The sequence below is a fragment of the Typopeltis vanoorti genome, chromosome 1 (assembly GCF_054136105.1).
Source record: "Typopeltis vanoorti isolate ZY-2024b chromosome 1, IOZ_Tvanoo_1.0, whole genome shotgun sequence".
NCBI lineage: Eukaryota > Metazoa > Arthropoda > Arachnida > Uropygi > Thelyphonidae > Typopeltis > Typopeltis vanoorti.
In genome coordinates, this window is record NC_143549.1 from 184,234,661 (window position 1) to 184,260,021 (window position 25,361).

A 25,361-nucleotide genomic window follows, 5' to 3' on the forward strand; every position below is an offset into this window, starting at 1 on the left:
GCTTGATAGGAACAGTTTTTACAAGTTGGGATACAAACAATTGATCATTCAAAAGTAGAACGAGCCGCGTGATGTTACATTGCTAAGCACTAAAGAGAGGTAAATTTCATCAGAGTGATGAATAAATTATAGGTATTAATTCACAATTTCTTATAACAATCTTAATTTATAAATTCAATTAACGATAGCATTAGACTAATGTAAGAACTAAGTCTCAATTTAAAAAAAAAAAAACAGTGTGTTATTTGGATTAAACTTTCCCATATTTTTGACAAGGATATACAATCATTTCGAATTAAGTTAGGGCGTTGAAGTAAGGCCTCAGCACTCTCTTTGAATAGGCGTTCGAATTTATAGCGACATCTGTGTATAAGGCGAGTCCTGGACCAGAGAATGTTGTGGCTTGTCTCTATCCCGTGCTGCGCCAGACTTATCGGATTTGTTGTGAAGAATGTATGATTGGTGTTCTTGTATTCTTTTTTCTATAGAGCGTCCTTTATTTATTTATTTTTTTCATTCGTTTAAGTGACCATACAATCTTACATTAGCACTGATTACACGAATATGAATAATATCACGTTCTTTTCTGACATATTCAATGTGATTTTCCTGTTGATGTATCTTATTCGTATGATGATACAAGGGCCGTGAGGCCCCTTTTACAGGGAAGTACGGCACTATCTCAATTTCCCTCCCCCCGAATTTTATCCGTGCTCCGGACCAGCGTAGCTGACAGATCAGGCCTACGGCTGGATCTTAAGTATTCCTGACTGCAATCTGTGGGTGTGTTCACGGGGCCGTTTTGCCTGTTCTGGGGGACGAAACACCCGAACTTCCAGGTGAAAAAATCCCTTCCTTCGTATGAGACCGGCTACTTCACCTTTTGTCGAAAGAGACCAGATAAAGGTTGCTCACATCACTGACGGGAATCGAGCCCAGGTCTTTCCGAACAAAGGACTTCGTCCTATACCGACTGAGCTACGGAGGCTCTTCCTGTTGATGTGTAATTTGTTCACTCTTAATTTTTTCAGAACTCGCACGTCTGCGATATCACATATTTGATCAACTGTTTTATTTCTAACTCGCCGTGCGGTTAGACGAGTGGCTGTGCGCTTCACAACCATATGTCTGGGGAACGAGTGTCCTAGGTTCGATTCCCGTCGACGACGTGAGGAGCTTAAGGATCTCTCTCAGCCATAGCCAAGTTAGCCAGTCTTGGGCGTGGACAGCAGGTTCCCCCCCACCTCGTTTATCTGGGGTTTCTCATCCCGCAAGCAGGTAAACCGGCCCAGTGAACACACAGTCATAGGATATAGTACTTAATCCCTCATTAGGAGGGCTCAACCAGTCCTAAGGAGGGGTCTAAGAACGGGGGGGGGAACTCCACAAGAATAAATAAAATTTCTTACTCAATTCTTTGCTGCATAAGTTAAAATTGGTTTGTCGTGAACAGTGTTAGGTGTGTCGGCTGATTTCTCTTTTTCCATACAAATTATCCAACAATATCTTCCCACAAAACTATCCTTACTTATTTTATTATCTATGTATACTATCTATATTATATATATATACATTTAGCTATTAGCTGAAATGTGGAACCTATACTACAAGTTATCTACTGAGAATGAAAGTGATATTAATATTCTGTTTCTTTGCGATTTTTAATACAAATGTGTCATAACAATGATTTCATTTAGTTAAAGAATCTTCACGACTTGCAGCACATTTATTTAGGAGTACAACATCATCTTCAGTATGTAAGGAAAGAATTCTCATATTCCGATTTTAGACCACCAAGTTTAATAATAATTTCTTTAATAATATGGTGGGAGACGAATAACAGTGGATTCAACGTCTCACATCAGATCCTACACCTTTACATTCTTGGATTCTTAATTTGGTAACTTAAAAATATAAGTTATATATCGCTTTGTAAATGATTCTATTTTGCATATTTAATATTTTGAACAGTTTTTCCATTGACACTTTTTTTTTTTTTTTTTCAAAATCAGAAAAAAATATATTGGGGTTCTTAAATTTCCATGATTTCTCGATTATTTGTCTCAAATAAAAAATCTGTTCTCGGAAACTTGTTTCGTCTAACTCCATCTTGTTCTCTGCCAATTTTCTTAAAATTTTTCTTAACAATTTCTTAGCCATACGGGTATGACGTGTGTGCAATTCCAATCCTTTGAGATGTAGTTTTCTTAAAATTTTCCGAATTATGCAGTGTAGTTACCATAAATTTTCCTACGTCCATATTTAAGCATTTCACGTCGAATATCATCTTCCTTTGCTATCTTTCTATATTTGACTCAAGTTTCTATTGACATTTTCCCACCTCTAGTTCTGAAATATTGTATATTCACGACTGCTTTCCATGTGGATATTTTTCACAGTTCTTCTGCTGGTTACTTCATTTAAGAATTTTTTTTAAATCATTACTAACAGGTATTCAGGGTATTTATTCTTATCTTCAGTTTTTATAGCACTTTTATCATGTTTGATTCCTTTTACGGTGCTCTTTCTTCAACTGCTAAAGTTTCTTGGTAACCTTCAAAACATTTTACCATCTTCATGATATTTAGCTTCTTTTCATAATTTCCTTATAACTTCTGTTTAGCTAATATTACCCACATCTTAACTTTTCTACATTTTTGTTATTTCTCTGAGCTAACTTTCTAATCCAGGAATGTTTTATATAATGTCATATTTTCTTGGAGTACTTCTTTAAATTCTTGTTTTCTCTGTGGAGCTCTTTTAGCTTCTGCGGATCTTACTCTTCTAAATCATTTTTTTGTTTCAGAGAAAATCTGGCAATCAATTGCTAAGATTCGGTTCAAACTCCTTCAATTCCACCCCCCCCTCCGTCAACAACATTTAGATTTACAGTTCCATTTGAGAGTCGTTCAACTTCGATTCATTTCAAATCAGTACACTTTTTTTTTTCTTTTCAGTTCAATACTCTCTCTCTCTTCCCTTTCTAAATCAGATCCTCTATACTTTCTCATATCCTGAATCAACGTGAAGATACTATTATCAACAGTAGAATAATCGATAAGAATAATTTAGGTACTACAAGTTACCAAATTTAAACTGATACTTGCAGAATACAATTGATACCTTACGAAGTTCTACCATTAGGCGTGAGATATCTTTGTGCTGCACTACTTTGAAGGTATGAAACTACGGAGGCCTATATAATTTGTATTTTATTATTATTGTTATTAAGTGATACCTCCAGCGCTTTTATGTATTTAGCGCTTTCGATCTGTTTTCTACTTCTCATTTGAGGAAAACTACTGAAGTTCTACTTGACTTTGAAACTAAGTAGGACGTCAGTATACAGGTAGCTCATAATTGGTATATCCAGAGACGAGAGAAAGATAGACATGACCCTTTCCACTTTCTCTCCAAGAAATCAGAATAAAATAACATTGTAAATTGTTTAGTTTTAAAAATAAAATATAAACATCTGTATGAGTTTTTTAATTGTAATATACACTTAAAATAATTAACATAACAGAAGATTAACATCATAATTAACATCACAAACTATAAAAAGAACTGGAAAAACCATGTACAAAGAATGAATGAGGACAGACGGCTAAATATTGCCTGGAAATATAAACCAAAGGGACACCGATCAAGAGGAAGACCCAGGAAGAGATGGGCAGAAGACTTTTTAAACTCTTGAAAACGTTACAGGCAAACAATTGCTATACGCGAAGCTAAGAAGAAGAAGAAAAATATACACTTAAAACATGAAATAAATCTTATTAAAGAAAACCCGAGTCTATTCACATATTATTATAATAAATTAAATTATGATCATAATTAATATTGAGAATTATTATCATAATTAAATTATGCTAATAGAAAACCAGAAAAGGTTAAAAAAAACCAAAAAAATTGATACGTATTTCTCAGTATTCTTTCCAGTATTGTATCATCCTCCTAAAACTCAAACCCGAATCCAATACTGTTTAGTAAGCTAGTGATCGCTTCCGAAATCTTTAATGTATCAAACATCAAAATATTAAAATTTATTTTCAAAGGATTAACAACGGAAGCTGTTCTGATGATTTTTTCCTTCTTATATAATCTATAGAACTCACTAATATTCTTTTTATTTTCCCCTTTTTTCTGGAACTTGCTGCATCAGTATGACTCTTTATATTTTACTCGAATAGATAATTCGCCCGACGGAGAGAATCATCGCCGCAAAAAGCCCCGACGTAACCGAACTACATTTACTGCGCACCAGCTAAGTGCTTTGGAAAAAGTATTCGAAAGAACGCACTACCCGGACGCCTTCGTAAGAGAGGAACTCGCTCGTAAAGTAAATCTGAGTGAAGCCAGGGTTCAGGTAGGAACATTTTGAACTATGTCTTAATTTGTACGAGATTTTCTCAAAATAACATACATATAGAAAATATACAATTAACAGACCCCCCCCCAAAAAAAAAAAATGCTGAGTAGCGTGTGCAGTAAACGAGTGGCCTGCAGCGAGTCCTGAGACTTTATTAATAATAATAATCATAAAAATAAACATAGGTTGGTTGCATAATAAAATATAAAAGGATTTCTAAAAAATCGTTTAAATAATACGATGAAATAATATTTTTCACACGAAATAACTGCCTAAAGCTCATTAATCTAAATTTTCTTGTGTTCTAAGAGAGTATGGCAATATTTATATTTACAGCTTTTTAATATCAAACGTTTATTGAATATTGTGTCTACGGATACCAGAAACCTAAACGAATATCGATATTAAAAAGCTGTAAATATAAATATTGCCATACTCTCTTAGAACACAAGAAAATTTAGATTAATGAGCTTTAGGCAGTTATTTCGTGGGAAAAATATTATTTCATCGTATTATTCAAACGATTATTTAGAAATCCTTTTATATTTTATTATGCAACCAATCTAGGGAAATGATTATGAGCAAGGTAGTTTCTCGTTGCCTTCCTTGCCGTACTATATCCTATGACTGCACCCTGTGCGTTCACGGGGCCGGTTTGCTTGCTTGCGGGATGAAAAACCCCAGATAAACTGGGAGGAAACCCTGCTGTCCACGCCCAAGACCGGCTAATTGGCTATGGCTGAGGATAATCCTTAAGCTCCCCACTTCGCCGACGGGAATCGAACCTAGGACACTCCTTCTCCAGGCATATGGTTGCGAAGCGCAAAGCCACTAGGATAACCTCGCGGACAAAATTATTATACAGTATTAAATAAAAAATATTATGTTCCGTCGAAATGTTTAATAATAGTCTGCGTTTTAAAGATAGATATTTAGTGCTCTTTATGATTGAACTTCATAAGTGGTTGTAGCATTCTTCGGAAAATCCAACTGTTTTACAGTACTGAACAATGATATAATAAAAATGCGAAATGCGCCTGTTTTATGATTTTTTCCTATTATTTGTCCATACCTTTCACGAACTACATCTAGAGTACTGTTATATTATAAATTGATGAAATTCTAATCGGTATATAAACATATTTCAGTAGAATAGAAACAACATATAATGAAAATCAATGTTGGTGTCGTTACAGTTTAACGGTCGATAGCACAGCTATCGATCGACATTCATTTTTGTAAAGACAGGAGCAAGCAGTAAACACTTACATTAAGGCCATTATAATTACAATCAGGGTTTAGTTTTTCTTCCTCAAAAAAGTTTATCTATTTCCTTTTTTAAAGAAATCTCTTTAATGATGTGTATATGTTTATCCACCAGCCCAACGAATGTCATCTTTGATTAAGTGTTAAGTGTGTGGCTAAAGTAGTAGCAGTTCCAAAACGACTTTCAAATAAAGACATCTCCGAGGCGTAAAATAAAATAGCAGGAAGAAAGCAGTTGAAGAAAGACACTTCCTTCGCATTTCTTGTTTTAGAACCGGAAAAGAAAAAGATCACACGTGTGTATCTTTCTTTCGCATTAGACATACGACTTAGTGGAAACAGAACAGATCACTGTTCTGCTTCCACTAAAGTAGCAGATGCTCCTGTCAGTTCTCTTTCCCATCCACATCCCCTATTGGTTAGAAGTAAGGAATATTCGCGTAGACCTTCAGGTTATTTTCCCCCTTCTTTTGTAGGGGAAATAATAACTCTTTCACAGGTTCGTTGTCTGTGCGTTAGTCTGTGATATCAACAGGAAATTGTGTTGCGATTACATGAAAAAGAAAAAGAAAAAAAGAAAACAAAGTGCTGACGTTTTTCTTTTTTCTTTTTTAAATTTTATCTTTAGTCGTTTGCTGTAGAAGACAACTCGATCCCGAACTAAAACCAATAGTATTTCAAAGCAAGCAGCTAAACTCAGCATAACACGTTGAAACACGCCAAATATGTATTTCAATTACTTTCATATGCCCGTTATCAGATATGTGGTGAAAGAGAGTTAATAAATTAATAAACTATGAATTTAAATCAGAAATAATTACACTGTAAAAGAATGAAACAGTGAAGAAAACTTTGAGAAAATAACCCGATCGTTAGCTTGTCTCATTGGACCATTTCAAATTAGTAAAAAAAAAAAAAAAAAAAAAAAGTACAGCCCACCCAATAATTCTCTTCTTATTCTACCAATTAAAATGTTTTCTCCTCTAAAACACATATTTCAGGCTTAAAGTATTCTCAAGCCGAACTTAAGAATTCTTTAAGTCTCACTAGTATATAAAATATTTACAAGTCCTATGTTGTTTCATTTTTAATGTTTACATTTTAATGGATTATTGTTTTTAATATAAATCCCGTCCAAGACAGGTTGTACATATATCACACACTGGCGATTAGATAATTTGGAAACTATTCTCTAGAGCAGTGCTTCCCAAACTTCTGGATGTCAGGGCCCCCTTTGCAAAAATTAAAGTATTTCACGGCACCCCTCGAAAAAAAATCGTAATAGAGAGATATATTATTATAATATTTATTGTATTTATATTCAATACAAAACATACGCAGCGAATATTGCAAAAATCAAATGCAAATATTACATTTTTTGCCTCTTACCGTTTGGTTCTGAAGACAATGCGGGCTGTTCTGGTAAAATATGAAATACTGTCCTTTTTTTTTTTTTTTTTTTTTTTGAGTCTGTTTCTGCTTCTGATTGTTCGCGGGAATTTTTTTTTTATTTTTTATCAGCCACTTATCCATCTTAGGGTTAAATTTTTTAACGTAGAATAGATCAAATCATATCACCACTTACCGATACTGGTACACCACAGACATGAAATTAGTGAATATTACCTGAATAAAGGAATCCCCGGACCAGGAACATTTTTCTCTTTTGTGACTTTTCTCCCTTTACGGTAATTAAGCCTAACGCGAAACAGACAGCAAAGGCAGGTTATTAAAACGTGCATATGATTGGTTCTATATTAACAAAAGATCGCGCAACCGAAAGATAAAAGCATAGCTGACAATTGAGTTGAAATGCTAACTCTCTTCAACCGAATTCCAGATGTGAAACTGCCATAACATTCATTATATATATATATAACTTAGTTTTAACACTTTTACGAATTTTAACACGTTCGGTTGAATTTTATTGCTGCCTTGGGAAATCGAACTCACACACATCTAATAAATAACAATAGTTTTTAGTTAGATACTGTGTTTGCCCATGCAACATATGGTTTTGTTTCAGTCTATACAGCAGTGTTTCTGTATGAAGGGCGATATGATTCATTAATTAGTGTGTTTTTATCCCAGTTGTCTCTAATTTCACTATTTGTTGAGAAATATATTACACAGACTCCTCATACCTTATTCACTGGCATAATAAAAGTACTTGTTTTTATTGCCTCTGCAGTATAGTGGCTGTTAGGGAGGGCCTGTTGTTTACCACTGCAAGCGAGTTACTAGCTTCCCACATGAACTTGCTTAAGCTTTTTTTCATGTGTGAAGTATATGCGAAACTTTTATTGGTAACAGAAAACTAGCTGGGATAACAGTGATAATATAAAACGAATTTTGATATGTATATAAAGTCAATATCAACAGTCCCTGATTACGAACGCGTGATGAAATGGACAGGAAGATTTGGAGCTCCCCTAGAGAGCATTCGAAGTAAATACAATTAACCACTGCTTGAAATGAAACATATGAATAAGCAATATTTACTAATATTCATTAAGCGACGAAATACGCAGGAAGCAAAGTTTGTGAACCAACACCAATGCGTGAATTTTTCCATTAAAATATAAAAAATAACAAAAAAGAAATAATAAATAATAAAAGTTAAATACGTTTCTTTTAAAATAAAAAAAATTACTTAGTCTTAAAACATTTAAATTTGTTTTCATTATTTCACGCCCCCCCACCCCTCAACAAAACCTACGGCCCCCAAGGGGGCTGCGGCCCACAGTTTGAGAAGCGCTGCTCTATAGCAGAGCTTCTTAACCTGTGGGTCGAGACCCCAAATTGGGTCGCGTAAAAATTTCTCTGGTGAAAAGGGGTTGCGAGTGGAAAAAGTTTAAGAAGCGCTGTTCTAGAGAACAAACATATAACTTCCGATATGAGACCATCACTACAGGATGTGGTGGTCACATATCGGAAGTTTCATGTTTGGAAAGCGAAATGCATATCACCTGAAGACATAATGATATAATGATACATAAATAATGATATGCCATTAGAATTTCGTGCAGTTATATTTTATGGAAGAACATTTTCAGCCAGTGTGTGTGTGTGTGTGTGTGTGTGTGTGTGTGTGTGTGTGTGTGTGTGTGTGTGTGTGTGTGTGTGTGTGAGAGAGAGAGAGAGAGAGAGAGAGGTCAAAGAAATATTTAAGATATCAAAAGGTCATTTCCAGCTACTAGAATGTTTGGCATTTCAGAATTAGCACGAAAATTATTCCGATCGAAAAGAACATCGAAGTTAATCAATGCTTAATTAAGTCCTTAGGTCCAAGAACCAACTCAGGCCATATGGAAAACATTTTTTTCAGCTTTATCCGAATAAGTTTCGAAATACAGTGACTAAACCAGAGTAAAAAAAAAAAAAACTCAAGATGGTTCTGACAAATGAGAAATAACAGATTTTTTAAAGGCAGTTTTGAAGTATTTAGTACTCCTAAAGAATCAGTCCCAGAGATTTGAATATTTTATCACATAAATCATATCAATATTAGGCTGGAAGGGCATGTCAAAGAGAACACCAAGTTTTAACTAAGTACTCATGGGTCAAAAAACAACTCAGGCCACGTGGAAAACATTCCCCCCCCCCCCATCTTAATTGCGAATAATTTGCCTTGTGAATGCCTTTAGGTAACAGATGAATTTCATCGACAGTGTGAGACACTGCACTACTTATTGGAGGCCTAAATTGGTTTAATACCATGTTCGGTCTCTAGAGCATGGTTTCCTGATTGTCTAAACATAAAATAAAATAATAATAACAACAACAAAAAAAAAAAATTCACGTAATCATTCAAGTACTCATATACTATACGTCTGCAACCTTTTGTGGATGGGAGTCATAAAAAAGATACTTTTCCAAATACCTGCATTCATGAAAAACTTTCGGCTTGTCAAAAATCAACGATCATCATTAGGGATTAGCAATTGGATATTGCATGTTGGAAGGGCAGAAAAACGTCATTGATAAAAAGGAAAAGCAGTAGAAGACCGAAGTGATATCATTCTCTGCTATGCGAAAACTTAGAAATTATCAGTAGATTACTTTTTTAGCATCCTACAGCAATATTAAAAACGGAACTATAAGTTTACTAAACCAATAAAAGAGAACAGCCCACGTTTACTTATTTTTGTTGCACAAAGTTCATAAGCAAGAAACAAAAATCAAAAAAAGTTTTAATTTTTGTTTCTTTAAGTTTATCGTGTAATTAACATTGTGAAATAAAAATAAGGAAGCGTTGGGACTTTTTTTGGTTTATCTTTCTGGCCTTAAAAACTACACAAGTTTTCATAAAAACATCTCTACAACCATGCAGAATTAAAAGTTTTGTGAATCATCAAGAAAAGGTAGACATTACAGTGCAGCAACTGGTGTATCTATGGCTAAAATAAAGCCTTGGACAGGGTACTTAATGATGTGCTGATTACTTCAGTAACTATTTGAACATCGTATGGGCTTTTTGTTGTATGATATAAGAAACGGAAGACACACTTTTAAAAAATTACATTTCATGAGCAACAGATACAATTTAAATTTTCTTTGCCACATTTTAAAGCTAAGAGAGAGAGAGAGAGAGAGAGAAAGAGAGAATCTTTTTATAACATAAATCTAGTTGAAATGTTCAACATGCCCACTATTAGCATGAATCCACGAGCGATATCTCTCATCAACTGATCTGACATCCAGAGGGATGAGACCTATCCAGTGATCAGGAAATTCACTGCTGGATTGTCGAAATAATCCTGCACTGCTGTTTGATAATGTGATGGTGCATCATCTTGTTGATAAAACGCCAATGTATCTATAAACATCTTTCTGATATTTGGCACAGCATGATCTGTCAACATTTGATGATAATTTTCGCCATTCACAATACCAGTAGATAAGGTCCACGTGAAGAGATTCTCATATACACAGTGATTCCAGGTAAACTGATATCCTTGTAAAGAGTGAAATGTGACGTATACTCCATTGGGAAAAAAATTCTCCACCTCTTAACTTTAAAATATGATAAATAAAATTAAAATTGTATATGTTGTTCATGAAATATACATGATTAAAGTGTATATTTCATGAACCATAATTTCATGAAATATATTTCATGAATATGTATATGTATATATATATAATTTTTGTATATTTCATGAACTATATATATATATATATATATATATTATATATAATTTATGTATATTTCAAAATGTATATTTCATATGTATATTTCATGTATTTATAATTAATATATATTTCATATATTTCAAAATGTATACATTTTTAAAATATATATACATGCTGTTTAAAACATCCTGTACATTAAATAACTTAAAATGATATTATTATTCTTTTTTATGAAGCTTATTATAAAATAATGAAAATACCAAATATAGCTTCATGTAGTTGATGTACGAAAGACATCAAATAGATGTAGAGGAAGTGAGTGATAAGGGTTTTTTTTTTTTTTTTTTGCATGATCACGGAAGTTTATGTTCCAAATTCTGTAATTAGATTTTCCATCATGGTCCCAATCGTCATAAATTTTTCCGAGCACAGGTGATGCTTCCCGTCACTTCGCACACGCCATGTGACATATCATGTTTATCTGACATCTACTGTCCTTGTTGATGCCACCTGACGGCTGCACACAACACCGACATTTGTGTACCTGTCAATTAGTGATTGTCGGTTGAACGCGCAGTCCTTTCTTATCTCTACCGAACTACGCAAGAGTGCTGGCGCGGACCTTCGTTGTTGGAAAAGGACCACGTTCCCGCGGAGTTTGCTCGGCGGGAGAGAACCCCAGTACTTCCGGGGTTGGTCGAGGCACAAGAGCGCACACTGGCATTCCGAAATGGCACCAGCTTGACGGATGAAAAGAGAGGTTAAGAAGAGGAGGATGGAGGGGGGGGGGATATCAGTGAGGCGAATATCGTTTACGCGTTTAAGGGGATTCAAAGTGCTTCGCAAATCCAGGAGCTCCGATTACAGAAGGGAACAAGGGAAACAGTTCTGACTCTCTTGATAAGACGTGCCGATTGTCGGAGGCTTTCACACCTACGTTGTTGGAAGCGGACGACCGATACTACGACGCCGAAGGGTGCCGCAGTGATCGAGATGCTGAAGACTGACGAAGAATGAAGACGCTATGTTTTCTGTTGATGCATCGAGACGATTTACGTCTTTAGTGTCTGTTGCTATTAGTACATCTTAGAAGGACGACGAATTAAATTGAGGCTATAAAGCAGCCAAGAAAATATAGCAGTTAATTGGTATCGTAGATGAGGCATGTCAGTGAATAATTTTCTCTCGTACAAAATTGTTAATAGATCAGTTTCATTAGTAAACCTTATACAAAGTCGAATATCTGTTCGTCTGCTAGGTCTACAGATTTGCATTGTTGGATCTACCAAGGAAGTTTGCATGGTGGCTTCTCAATTTGACTCGGAAGGCCGCTATGTTTCGATCTAAATCTTTGACTCCCACCCCTTATCCGAGAGTAATAATTAAGCTCTAAATTCACATGTTTTTATATGATTTTTGACCCATATTAATATATATATATATATATATATATATATATATATATATATATATATATATATATATATATATATATATATATATATATATATATATATATATATATTGGGAATGTGCCCATGAAAGATTGCTTGACTATACACGATATAACAGTGGGTTCGATGGGCTAAGTGTGACATAATCTGGAAATTCTCTGCTTTAAACAAACAAACATGGAACTTTTTCAAACTATTTTAGGCTTCCTTTATTCCGTAGAAGTATTTTCTTCGTCTTCTTTTGTTCATTTTTCCCCCCAATCGACAAATGATATCACACTGGCAAATGAATAAATAAATCACAAACAAATTCATCTACTAGCAAAGAATTATCCAAATGCTGTTCATAATATTTTAGCCTATTTCCTCTATACAAAAAGTTTCGTTGTTACCGTAAGATCATTCATTGGGGGGTTTTATTGGATGATTATTACATCGAAGTGTTTTTGTATTCACCAGTAAGAATTTTTGAACTGTGAATTGATTTTAAAGACATATTTAGATAATTGCATGAAGTAAACCTATATAAGAAGAACTCGTCGAATGTAGGGTTAATAAAAGATAGAAGCATTTTTATGATACGGAAAAAATTATAACTAAAGACGAGTTAGATACATCTTACACCAACACAGAGTAAACAAACAAACCACTTTTCAAAATGGATCTTATTAGACGACGGGTGTTAAATACGATTCACTAAATTAGATTTTTTTTTCCCCAGTTGAAAATATACTACGAGGGTGGCATGAAAACTTCTCGGCCTAACAATAAAAAAACGAATTCATAATTTCAAAATTATTTTTATTTTTCAATAATCTCTCTTAAGACTAATACATTTATTCCAGCGATGCTCCAGCGCCATCATCCCGTCCCTGTAGGGGTTCTCAGTAAGATCTGCAAAATACCCCTCTACAGATGCAATCACCTCTTGATTCGAAGAAAAACGCTGACCAGCGAGGAAGAGTTTTAGTTTTGGGAAGAAATAGAAGTCAGAGGGAGCCAAATCTGGGGTATTAGGTGGATGTTTCAACAATTCATAGTGCATACCCCTTAATTTTCCCATTGCCAAAACACCTTTGTGGGCAGGTGCATTGTCTTGATGAAAGATGATTTTTTTATTCTGCAAACGTCTTTTCTCATGAATTTTTTCTTCTAGTCTGGTTAAAAGATCGGAATAACATTCCCCGGTTATTGTTTTATCCTTTTCAAGATAATTAATAAACAAAAGGCCTTTAGCATCCCAAAACACCGATGGCATGATCTTGTCTTCTTTGGTGCTGAACAACCAGCTTCTGTCTGCAGTTTTGACTGCTGACAGAAGTTGACTTGTCTCACGAATCCAAGTCTCATCCATAGTAATAAATCGACGCACAAAATCAGTTTTATTCTTGTTAAAATGCTCCAAGCACTGTTCAGAGATTTTCATGCGAGTGCGTTTTTGATCTGCTGTTAGCAAGCGAGGCACCCATCTTGCGCAAAGCTTTTTCAATTGCAATTCTTCGTGCAAAATATATCCTACACGTTCGTTTGAAATGCGTATAGTCTCAGCAATTTCACGCACTTTGACTCGCCGGTCATCCAATACCATATCGTGCACTTGATCAATGATTTCTAGTTGTTACACTTTTTTTGGGAGTCCTTCGTGTTGGATCATCTTCAAGGCTGCTACGGCCACGTTTAAACTTGGCAGTCCATTTCTGAATTGTCAAAAATGAAGAAGAAGAAGAATAGTGCCCATAAACTTTTATGAACTTCGAATGAATTTCTTTTGGTGTTAAACACCTTCTTTTACAAAGAATTTTATAACCGCACGATACTCAATTTTATCCATTTCAAGATATTGCAGACAACACTTTTGCTTCAGATAGCTGTATTAAACAAACTACTTGATAGAATGACTTGCAATTTCACATGGATGCTTATGACAGATGTACCAACTTAAAAAAAAAATCTTGCAGATAGTGTTGCCATCTATGGTCGAGGCCGGGAACTTTTCAGACTAGGGTTACCAAGTAATTATGTTAATGTTAACTCTGTGCTAGAACCAAAGCCGCCAACTGGTTACTCTTCCTCTTACGAATTTACTCTAATTGCTATCTCAGATTATTTGTTTTTGGCTTACGCCTTGTTTTTTTTTTTTTTTTTTTTTTGTTTATTCAATAGGTACTTTTTATTGGCACTAACACTCAACTGGTATCCATAATTTTGTTCCCATTTTCCTTTTAATCTGTACGAAACTGAAAAAGAAGTTGCTCAACATTCACACATAGTCCAATAAAGTCCATTGAAATTCTTCCTCCTTATTTTTTGCTTCATTCACTTTTATTCTTCTGAATGCCTTCGTCACCTAGTATTTTCTAGCCTCGGAATATTCAGTAGTATCTCTCTCTCTCTCTCTCTCTCTCTCTCTCTCTCTCTTCTCAGCAACTCGCCCACACACGACACTAATATGTTGTAGATTTTGCGACCTCTGTGTCTCTCTCTCTCTGTGTCTTGTATGAAATATTATCCTCGTTCCTAGAATAGGCCAAGAAAATAGGCCTCTCCTATCATGAATTCCTTAAAAATTATATATTTAAAATTATCGCTTTTCTAACATTGGAATTTTCTTTGCGCTGCAGTTAGCCAGCCTGTAGTTTATTATTATTATTATTATTATTATTATTATTATTATTATTATTATTATTATTATTATTATTATTATTATTATTATTATAACGATGTCTCCATGGAGTCAAAAGACTCTACGCGGGAGACCCTACATTGACATACTAACCATTATTCACGCAATGCTTATCATACTTCTCCTTAAATTCATTCATAGACGAAGCATTCACAAACACCTCTGGCAACGCATTCCACCCATTCACAACTCTCCAAGTGAAAAATCTAGTCCTAAACACCCTTGTTAACCACACTCTTACATAATCTCCAGGGATGGCCCCTCGTTCTCTCCCTTCCTGCACTGGTCTTGAAAATGTCGTCAGTATTAATCCTATAAAATCCCTTTAATAATTGATATGCCTCTATCATATCTCCTCTCCTACGTCTATCAGCTAGTTTTTGGAGCCCACAGATCTTCAATCTATCCTCGTAGGGAACATCCCAAAGACCTGTAACAATCTTTGTAACTCGCCTCTGAATCTTCTCCACCATTTCTTCTTCACCAAGAAATCCAGGTGACCAGGTCTGTGCGCAATAGTCCAAATGCCTTATACAGTGGAACAATAACTTCCTTATCCCTGCTGGTTAGTGTGTTCTTCAACAACCATGTAATTTGATGTGATATTTTACAATTTATTAACATAATCGAAGCATTATGAGATTTGAAGTTAATGATTAGCTGCCTCGAATCAGTGTGAATTAAGGAAAAAAGTCACAAAATTTTGAATACAGAATTATTCATAAGTTACATTTAAAATTTGTTGGATATTAATTATGAAATTCATAAACGATAAGCGTCGCATTGTATACAATCCCCCTGATTTCCTTTCATTGAGTGAATCTGTAAACAAATTTAAATTCTCATATAATTCATAACACTGCTAGCAAAATTATTGGTTAATGAAATTATTCATTCATCGTTGGCTTGAATAGAATACTTTTTCAATTAGTTTTAGAGCCTCTTTCGTTTTTTTTTTTTTTTAAGTTATAACTGATTATAACATTGCATCAAAATTGGTGGAAAATCTAAACATCTATAGATTTTCAGTCAATTTATATCATATTTTCACAGGAAAATTACTATGTGTCCCAATTCATAAAAATAAAACATATCCTGAAATTACGAGCAAAAGCACCATTTAATAAATTAATTGATTTATTGAAACAAAATTATTAAACATTCGTAAATCATCTGCTAAATTACGTTGATAACTCGATGGATGTATTCAAGCCGTCGCAGTCTTAAAACATTGAAGGCCATACAGCGGCCCACGAAAACATCAAAATTTCCGTGCTACCTTTTTTTTTTTTTTTTTTTATTTCTCAGTTGTTTCTCTTTCATTTTTTAATCCAAAAATTAATGTTGTTTATTAGTTATTGATTACAGTTTTGATTTAGGAAAAAACATACACAATGAATATTTTTTCTTATAAAAAGAAAAATAAGTTGTAATTAAAACTTTGAAATCTTATCTACCCCAGTTTATTATTATTATTATTATTATTATTATTATTATTATTATTATTATTATTATTATTATTATTATTATTATTATTATTTCCTCTTCTTGGCCATTTGAATAAAAGAAAATTAATTCCTGACTAAACTTGGCCATCGCTGTAATGTCTTTTTTTGGCTGAATCCAATAATTTCATGTTTTTATTTTTAATTTTTTTTTTTCGAGTCTCAACACTAAAGTGCCAAATGGTTTCATGCTGCTGCTGCTGCAACTTACCCATAATGATGCTGCTGGCGTAGGAATAGTATGCTATTTGATATACATAATTATTCCAATAAAATAATAATAAGCTAGAACTGAGAATTACCTTTTGATATTTATCAATTATCTGACCATTTGGTAAATTTGAACTAATTAGCAAACGAATTCGATCACATCAACTTACAGATGAGATCGTACGGTTTTTTTTTTTTTTTCCTAACTCATTGATAGTCTCCTCCCTCTGATAGTATAAGTGTCATATAACGGCATTTGAGCACGTTAACATAGCCTTAATAATGTAAAAAAATGCAAATGTAAAATAATGAAGGAAATAATGTAAACATAAGGAAATCATTATAAATATCATTATATAATCAAATCAAATGATATAAACTTTTCAAAATAAAAACAGTTTATTTATAACGAAAAGTAAAGGTAAGTCGGATCAATGCCTTTAGGTTGTAAGTTCTGGGTTCGAATTTTCTCTGAACACGAAAGATCTTTGCATGGAAATTTTCAACTGAAGATGAGTTAGTGTGCATCATACGAAAGCAGAAGTTTTTCATTCAGCAAAATAAACAAATCAGCCAGAGAACACACAGACATTTATTCATTGATGAATGGATAAATATCCACGATCCTCCCAAGACTAAACTGCGTTTCATTTACCGATTCTCAGCAGACATATCCCATAAAACGAATTCTCCAGTCCCCACTTTTTTTTAAAGAATACATCATGTGATGGCACATAGAATAAAAAAACAAATTCAGTGTGAAGCATCATCGTTTGTAGAACTTTATGGACAGCAGCTTAACTAAGATTTTTTTTGGATAGTCGTCGCAACAAGCTTTCAATTTGGAGAACATGAAATATATGTTTTATCCCTTTCAAGCTTATAAGCCCATCAAAGTTTTGGGGGGTGTCGTAATTTGGTGCTTCATGGTATGCAAGCTAAAGCTGTTTATGGAAACACGTTATTACAGTTTGTTTTGGAGATGTTTAAAAGTATTGAATTTGGTATAACTTCATCGCCGCTATCGTCTGTCCCTTTCAAAAAAAAAAAAAAATAAATAAATAAATAAATAAAAATAAAATAAAATCGGGAAATTAAAGTCGAAAAAAATCAAATCCAGCGAATATTTGGAGTGATGACCTATATGTATAATGTTCCATTTTTAACCAAGAAATTCCAGACAAGCTGAAATTATAGGGCATCAACTTTCCTGATGGTCAACATTTTTCTCAGATATTTCCTAGGAATTGCATCACATAAACGTCTCAAAATCTCGTTGTAAATATTCTAGACGATTGTATATCCTCTGAGAATATAACTGCATCGCAGTTGCTTTCAATAATAATATAAAATAAAATTATAATAACATTATTTGCTTTTAAGTTTTGTTGTGTTTGTTTATGGATGAACGCGGCATGAATTTGTTGAAACCAGCTTGATGCAGATCTTTGGTAACAACTAAGTTGCACATAGAGCATCAGTAGCTCAGTGGGTCTCAACGGAGCTCTTTCGTTGAAAGAACCTGAGTTAGAATCCCATCTAGAATGGAAAGAATCTCTCTCTATGAGGACTTTTTTAATCAAAGGTGAATTGGCCGGCCTCATTCAGAAGTGAAGAGTTCTTTTCTCCTGGAAACGGATTTTTCGTCATTCAAAACAGGCAAACCGAATATGTGAACACACAGACAGAGAATACTGTTGGACGAGGAAGGCAACCTTGTTCTATAATAATAATTCCATAGTAAAATAGCATTGCTACCACACCAGTCAGTAGGTTGAGAGAAAACAGTCACAAGTCGAACTAGTCTATGGACATTCCAACTTTTTGGAGTCATTCACACAAATAATTATCTATCATTTTTGAAATAAATCGAATTCCTTTCCACTTCGTTTCTCGAGGCTGCTAGTCAAATCTAGAGCCGCATTTGAAGTGAGTTCTTTTCTCCTTGAATCAACAAGACCACTGAGACCAGTGCACGTTCTACGATAGTATCTCATGTATTATTTTCAATACTTCTTACATTTCACTAGAAACTTTATTATTGCAACCGACCCCTGATGTTTTTAAGTTTTTCATTATTTGTCATTACATAACATTGCTGTTATTACTGCATGAATCAATTGATATGATCAATGGAACTACAGATTTCGTCCAAGACAATGATATAATTTTTAGAATGGTTATTTTTTATGTAACTCCTACCCACGAATGGTTTTATACCTACCAGTACTTTGGTACTGTGGGTGAGCCAAAGTTTTTATTTTTACTAATTTGATATGTTTTTGTAATTTTATGTAATTATTATATTGAATTATTATATAAAATAAGCTGAGCGGTGGCCTCAAGCTGAAATTTCTATTAAAGATCCAAACGAAATTTCCATTAAAGATTCAAGCGATGAAGTTCCTCTCCCAACTAACAAACAATCACAAACATCCATTCCTAGGGCAGGATTTAAATCCTGTCTGTTGTAAAGAAGATATGTTAACCATCCAGCCAACCTGGCGGTCTACTTTAAATTGTCTTTGAAAAAATTTATTCGATTCAATCACTTTAAAGGATTTCGATTTCTTGAGAAAAGTTCACTGAAATTTCTATTAAAGATCCAAACGACTAAGCGATGATATTTTCATCTGCAGTTGGGAAGAACTTGATTCGAATTCCATTTAGGCTGAGAGGAACGTTTATAGATTTTCAACTGAAGATAGGTATAGCGTTTCCGGATGTGTAACTAGAAGTTTACTCTCAAAAAACTGGATTTTTTTCATCGCACGAAAGAAAAAAAAAATACAAAAGCATACACAATTAACAGACACAATGCACTAACCTCATAATTGATTCTACCGCAATTCCAGTCACTTTTAGCTGCAGATCGAGATTCATAGTTACAAAATTCATATATTATTATTATTATTATTATTATTATTATTATTATTATTATTATTATGTGACACCTCCAGGGAGTCCAAGTCCAAAGTTGTAGAGTAGGTGCCCTTCCTCATCGAGGGAGGGTACCTACTCTACAACTCTCTGTCTCCACCACTCAATCCATCAACTACAATGAACAGCATCATCTACACCAGCGCCATCTACCGCCCACTATCACCACCACTGTTATTTTCACAGACAAACATCCATGTCCACGGCACGCGTCTTAACAGTTTTCTTTTCTTCCTTCCCTTGATATTAACGAAGCCTTTTCTTCATTCAAAATTTGTATTTTCATGCAGTATAAAACATGTTTTCCTATTTTTGCAGGTATGGTTTCAGAATAGGAGAGCAAAGTTCCGTCGTAATGAACGCAGCATTCTGGCTCAACGTAATCAACTGTATCGTAATTCAACTGACGCATCACTCATTGAGCAACCCATTGCCCCAAGACCGACAGCAGTCGCAGTGCAAGCTCTAACAGCCGTTGCCCCCAACGTTGGTGGACACAGCTGTATATCTCCGTGGAAGGCTACTCCCCCAGCATACAGCACTTTACTGACAACACCTGGAGCTGCCACGTCAAATTTTTCTTCCTGTGCAGTGGTGTCATCTAGTGGCGTAGCGCTGTCATCTTCCCAAACTGGTATGTCGTCATTTACCCCTGTCCAGTCTGCGTCTCAGTATAGCATCGGAAACAGTTTAGCCAGCTTCCGATTCAGACCACAAGACTTTCAGTCTCATAGTTTCACTGGCATGCCATAAATTCCATCTGGTGGCTTAAGTACTTTTTTTTTTCGCACGTAAAAAGCTTCGACTGATATTTTGGGAACGTTTTCATTAAGACTATTACGCTCTCCCGTTCGTTTCTTCATCCCATTACTGAGTTTCATTGTATGATCGTTATGCCATTGCTTTCTTGTCTTTTGTCGTGAAAATGTTACCTTTCCGAAAATATCCGCTAGTTTTGAGAAAGTTCTCAAATCGAAGTTGTTCAATCAACTATCCAACCGTGGGAAATGTACTGCAAGCATTTATATAAATACAACAAGAAAGAAGGATCTTGGCTTACACACAGTTCATAGCAACTTTCCAAACTATTTTACCTTCTATGCATTAACTTGAAGAACTAGAGACATGCCTAATAAAAATCATAAACTTATTTAACGAATATCAACTGTTAAATCGACTGTCTGCTTAGAAGAATAACATACCCGGAATTTCTGAATTCTCCACGATGTTATTCTTCATCCCAGTGATGTATTTAAGGACTTTTAAGTGCACATCTATCATATAGTGGAATGGGCCTTTGATTAAAACTTATTCCCAAAATGTAGAACACGTAATTTGTTTCAAAATAAATATTTCTTGTAAATATAATCTCTTTTCTGTGCTTCTAGTGTTTAGCGTTGTTGTATTTTTTTCGTAATATATCAAAGCAACTAAGGCCATGCTGCAAGTATTATGTAAATCGATGGCATGAGTTCTCCAGCGAGAAATTTGGTTGTTCATAAAAAAAAAAACGAAGTTTAGGGATAAAAAAAAGTCCCTGTCATAATAAGTGAAACTGCCTAATTCATTTGCAATTCATCTTTGGTGCGCAAAATGGACTATATTTCTTGATGACAATATTGTATTGCTTTTATGTAACAGCTAAAAGTGAGAGACAAAAGATTTGAATACGAACCAATTGCTATGTTAAAATGCTGAGCTAAATTTAACAAACGGTTATACAGATCCTCCTTGTGTAAATCTTCACAGCTTAACAAATTTCTCAGATTTAGGTGTTTCACAGAATCTCAATAGATTTTCTCAACTTAACGAGTTTCACGAAAGGATCTTTTAAATTGTTACATCACTGCATATGGAATAATAGTATTCATAGGTTGTTTGGTTCTTAATGCACATTAAATATAGTTACCTGTTACTGACTAGTTTGTCACAACGTGAGTAGAGCTGCAGTAACGATAAAAGTAAAGTATACTTAACAGTTTTTTTGTTATTCAATGAATATTGAATTAACTGATATTCATATACACCCATGAGCCAAAACATTATAACTACCTACTGCCTAGTAGGATGTTGGTCCTCCTTTGACTCAAATAACCGCTTGCACCTGACTTGTCATCGAATCCTCTAGACCCTTGTTCTTCAACCTGTGATCTGCGGACTGGCACCGGGCCGCGAAAATTTCCTGACGGTTCCCCAAATATTTCTTCGTCTTTCAGAAACAACGCTCCAGTCACGTATATCAATTTTTTTAACCTCTAAGCAGCAGCAGATGTCGCACTAGCTAAAAATTGTAATTTTATAACATTGGATTTAATAAATAAAATACTATCTGCATTGGTTTATATTTCTGTCTTAGCCGTCAGCCGGTCCGCGAAATATTTCTCCTATTTTCCCTGGTCTACAGGTGTAAAAAGGTTGAAGAACGTTGCTTTAGATCACAGAAGGTGTCCAAAGGTGTTCTCACGGCTGAGCGAGGTATTGGCATCTACCGGCGTATGTTGCATTCCACATGATCCCACAAATGTTCAATGAGATTAAAATCAGGAGATTTAGTGGCCAGGAGAGCATTAGGAATGCTTGAATCGTGCTTTCATAATACAAGCCTTGCGATAGTGGAACGTTGCCTTTAGGAAAGTCAACATGATTCGGACCACATTGCCACCACTTGGGTGACAATGTGGTCCGAAATGAGGATGCCTGGTGCGAAACAATCCCCAGGTAAGAATTAACAGTCAAGATGTGTTCAATAGAGATGAAAAGACAGCGATGTCGATGAAAACAGTCCCCCATACCAAGATACCACCACCATAGGCCTTTCTGGTCAGTCAACCGCGGTCAGTAAATATAGATGTAAGTAAATAAATTCTTCTCTGTCGCCTCAGGCTCTCTCTCTGTTCTTAAAGTAAACAACATAAAAGCACTTTTCGATACATGCTCCATAAACTTTGCAGGAAATTTATTTCCATCCCTCAAAAGCAATGCAACTGTTCAACCTACTTCAGGAGAACAGAAAATTACTAGAAAGCTGAAATTGGAAGTGGAATCAGGTTTAGTGTTTGCAATGCACCTCGCAATATTTTCTTTAAACATTTCTTAACGTGCAAATATACACATCAATTTTTAGGTGAGTTTCGCAAAATCCGCAAATACTTATTATATTCCTTGTGTTCACAGTACACACGTTATCTTAGGACCATGGCGAGGCCCCCCTAAATTATAACTGACAACTTTTTTGCAACTGTGATCCATGGCAATAACTCTTCTCTCGTAGGGTACCTGTGTATACCTATAGAATTCGTGTTTCCTTCCTCAGTCCTAAGAAAGACCATACGATTCTAGTCTAAGAAATTCTAACTCGTACAATTCCCTAAGAAATTTTTCTAGGCGTTTCAATGCACTCTCGTGCCTTTTGTCTCCCTAACTAACTTTTTCAGGTTTATTGGTTTTAGTTGCAATAAGATCTCTTGTAACATCAGGTTATGCAAAAGGAAATAACGTATCTACACTGACCAAGCCAAAGTGAGGAAAAAATCACATTAAAAAAGTAAAGAAATTAATAGCAGCAGTTCATTAAAAGAAGTGAATGTAAACAATTATTAAAAAAATCTGTTTCGCAAGCATTCTTTTATAGTGTTAATATTCGTTTACAAAACAATTCATCCTAGAGCCATTTTTCATCTAATATACTCAAGACATAATTTGCTCTTCAGTAGAAACATGAACATAAACATTTATCTCCAAAGAGAAGTAAGCCGATCTCCTTCCGTTTTGACTAACTTTTGAGAATCAGTAAGCAATCAATCTCCATCCTTAGTTGTCACCAGTAGTTGAGTTGTTAAACTATCTGATGACTTCGAAGAGAAGGGTACAGTAGATAACTGTGCAGTAGACAACTCTTGTGTTTGAAACCGTAACTATTGTTATTGTCTGAAATGTAAGTTCCATGTTGTTGTTATTTTTTTTATTTGAATTTGAATTTCATGGAGATAATATACTACTTCACTATGTCAATGATGAAACTAACTGAGCAACTTGTTTGTACAGTTTCTCGAGTCGGCGGCCATTATAGGTTCAGAATCAAACTGTCGCTTTTTTCTTCTTCTAGAGTTCCAACGTTATTGAAACTGAGACATCAAGTAGAAGATACAAGTACAAGACGATCCAAAATTTCTTGCACATACCACAAGGCAATGACAAAGAATTAAGAATATCAAGTCACAGTAATTCTTCCTTATATGCAATAACGAAAAAAAATTCTAAAATACTTCGACAAAATGACATAAAGTACATTCATCCCCACTATGCCAGATCTTAAGATTTTTACATTCATAGGGAAATAAATGAAAACACTATGTTTATTTTTGAAGTAAAACTTTAATTCCAACATTCTAAAATGTTCATTTTCTTGCTTTTCTGTTAGCAAAATCGTGACATTGGCGAAGTCCATAGTAATGTAGATAATTCTTAATCAATTTTAATTTAGAAAAACTTCTCTCACAACTAGCAACACTTACAGCAATTGTGAGGAAAATTCGCAGTAGATTACAATATTTGGAAATGAGTTCTCGAGACTGTATTTTAGAATTAACTACAAAAGTTCAAAAAGGTTCAAAGTGCCGCCCGAGGCGTACCATCCCCTCCGCCCCCTCTAGCTACGCCTCTGAGTGTACCTCACCAAGGAGGTATTTTATTCTTAGCTGTGGTTCTGGCAGATAAAATCTAGGAATGCCTCATCTCCACCTATGGTAGGTATGCAAAAACTCACCAGCCAAGCAGCAAGCTCTACAAGTCGACAGCAGAACCAGTCATCTCCCAGAGCAAGGCACCACCAAAGAGCCCGATAAAGGCTATTTAGTAGAAGTTATACTATATATAAACATCTAATGGAATGCAGTTATTCAAGTTTAAATGGGGATCATCTGCAAAAAATAGGGCGATCCCTCAATCACCCACCTCAATGAGTGATTCAAAACATCATTTCTCTCATTAAATCTCGATCACTCAAAAGATAATCAGCAGTGGCTCAACTCAGTGACAGGCTCATCCTACCACCGATTAGAACCGCTCATAATCCAGGGAAAAGCATCCACCGAAAAAAGTCAAGTTTAAGAGAGCAAGAACACTTATTCGATACTAAAGAAATCCAATACCAAGAAGTCGTATTTTTCATAAGTGAACTCTTGGTTGATGCGCAATAGTAATTATCAAGAAAAAGCCATAGGCTTCATTCGGTGAAATAAATTATATAGAAATAGTGATATGTCACTCAAGAATCTTAAATATCCACTATTTCTACTCGCCGAAATGAGGCTGTGTGGGTCATTATTTTGAGAATTACTATTAAGCACCGATTGAGAGTTCAATTATGAAAAATACAGCTCTCTGAAATCGGATTTCTTTGGTATTGAATGAGAGTTCTTGCTTTCTTAGATTTCTGCCTGGTCTCCGAAAAGAAGGGTAGGCACGATGCACTCTAGCAGTTTATTTACCTCCTCGCCGAGCGAAGGTTTGGCTGGGTGATATTACTTGCTTTTGGTTGTGCTGGTCTCAGGTTCCGGTCATTGATCGGACAGAGCGCGAAGATTCATAAGAGATCCAGTTTCAGGTCACTGAAAAGCTTTTTGAATTGTTAATTTGAGCAATTGAATTGTATGGTCTCTTAAGAGAAATAACCAGTTAGAAACAGCTGTCAGGCCATAGACCTTTTTGAAATGTACTAATAAAATGCGAATATACGGACTACTGAGGCAGCGCACGTCTTTTAATTAGTGCAAGTTTGGGCAACTTCGATGGCG

The 25,361-nt window shown here is 34.9% G+C and overlaps 1 protein-coding gene across 1 annotated transcript in view; it reads left to right on the top strand.

The window, feature by feature from the left end:
- Window positions 1-20,932, top strand: part of LOC150110696 (paired mesoderm homeobox protein 2-like) — a 69,785-nt gene extending 48,853 nt beyond the window's left edge. The window contains exons 2-3 of the mRNA XM_090395754.1: window positions 4,194-4,369; window positions 19,885-20,932. Of these exons, the coding sequence (XP_090251880.1) occupies window positions 4,194-4,369; window positions 19,885-20,319 (611 nt within the window). The 3' untranslated portion in view covers window positions 20,320-20,932. The remainder of the gene's footprint in view (window positions 1-4,193; window positions 4,370-19,884) is intronic.
- The last annotated feature ends 4,429 nt before the right edge of the window (window positions 20,933-25,361 follow it).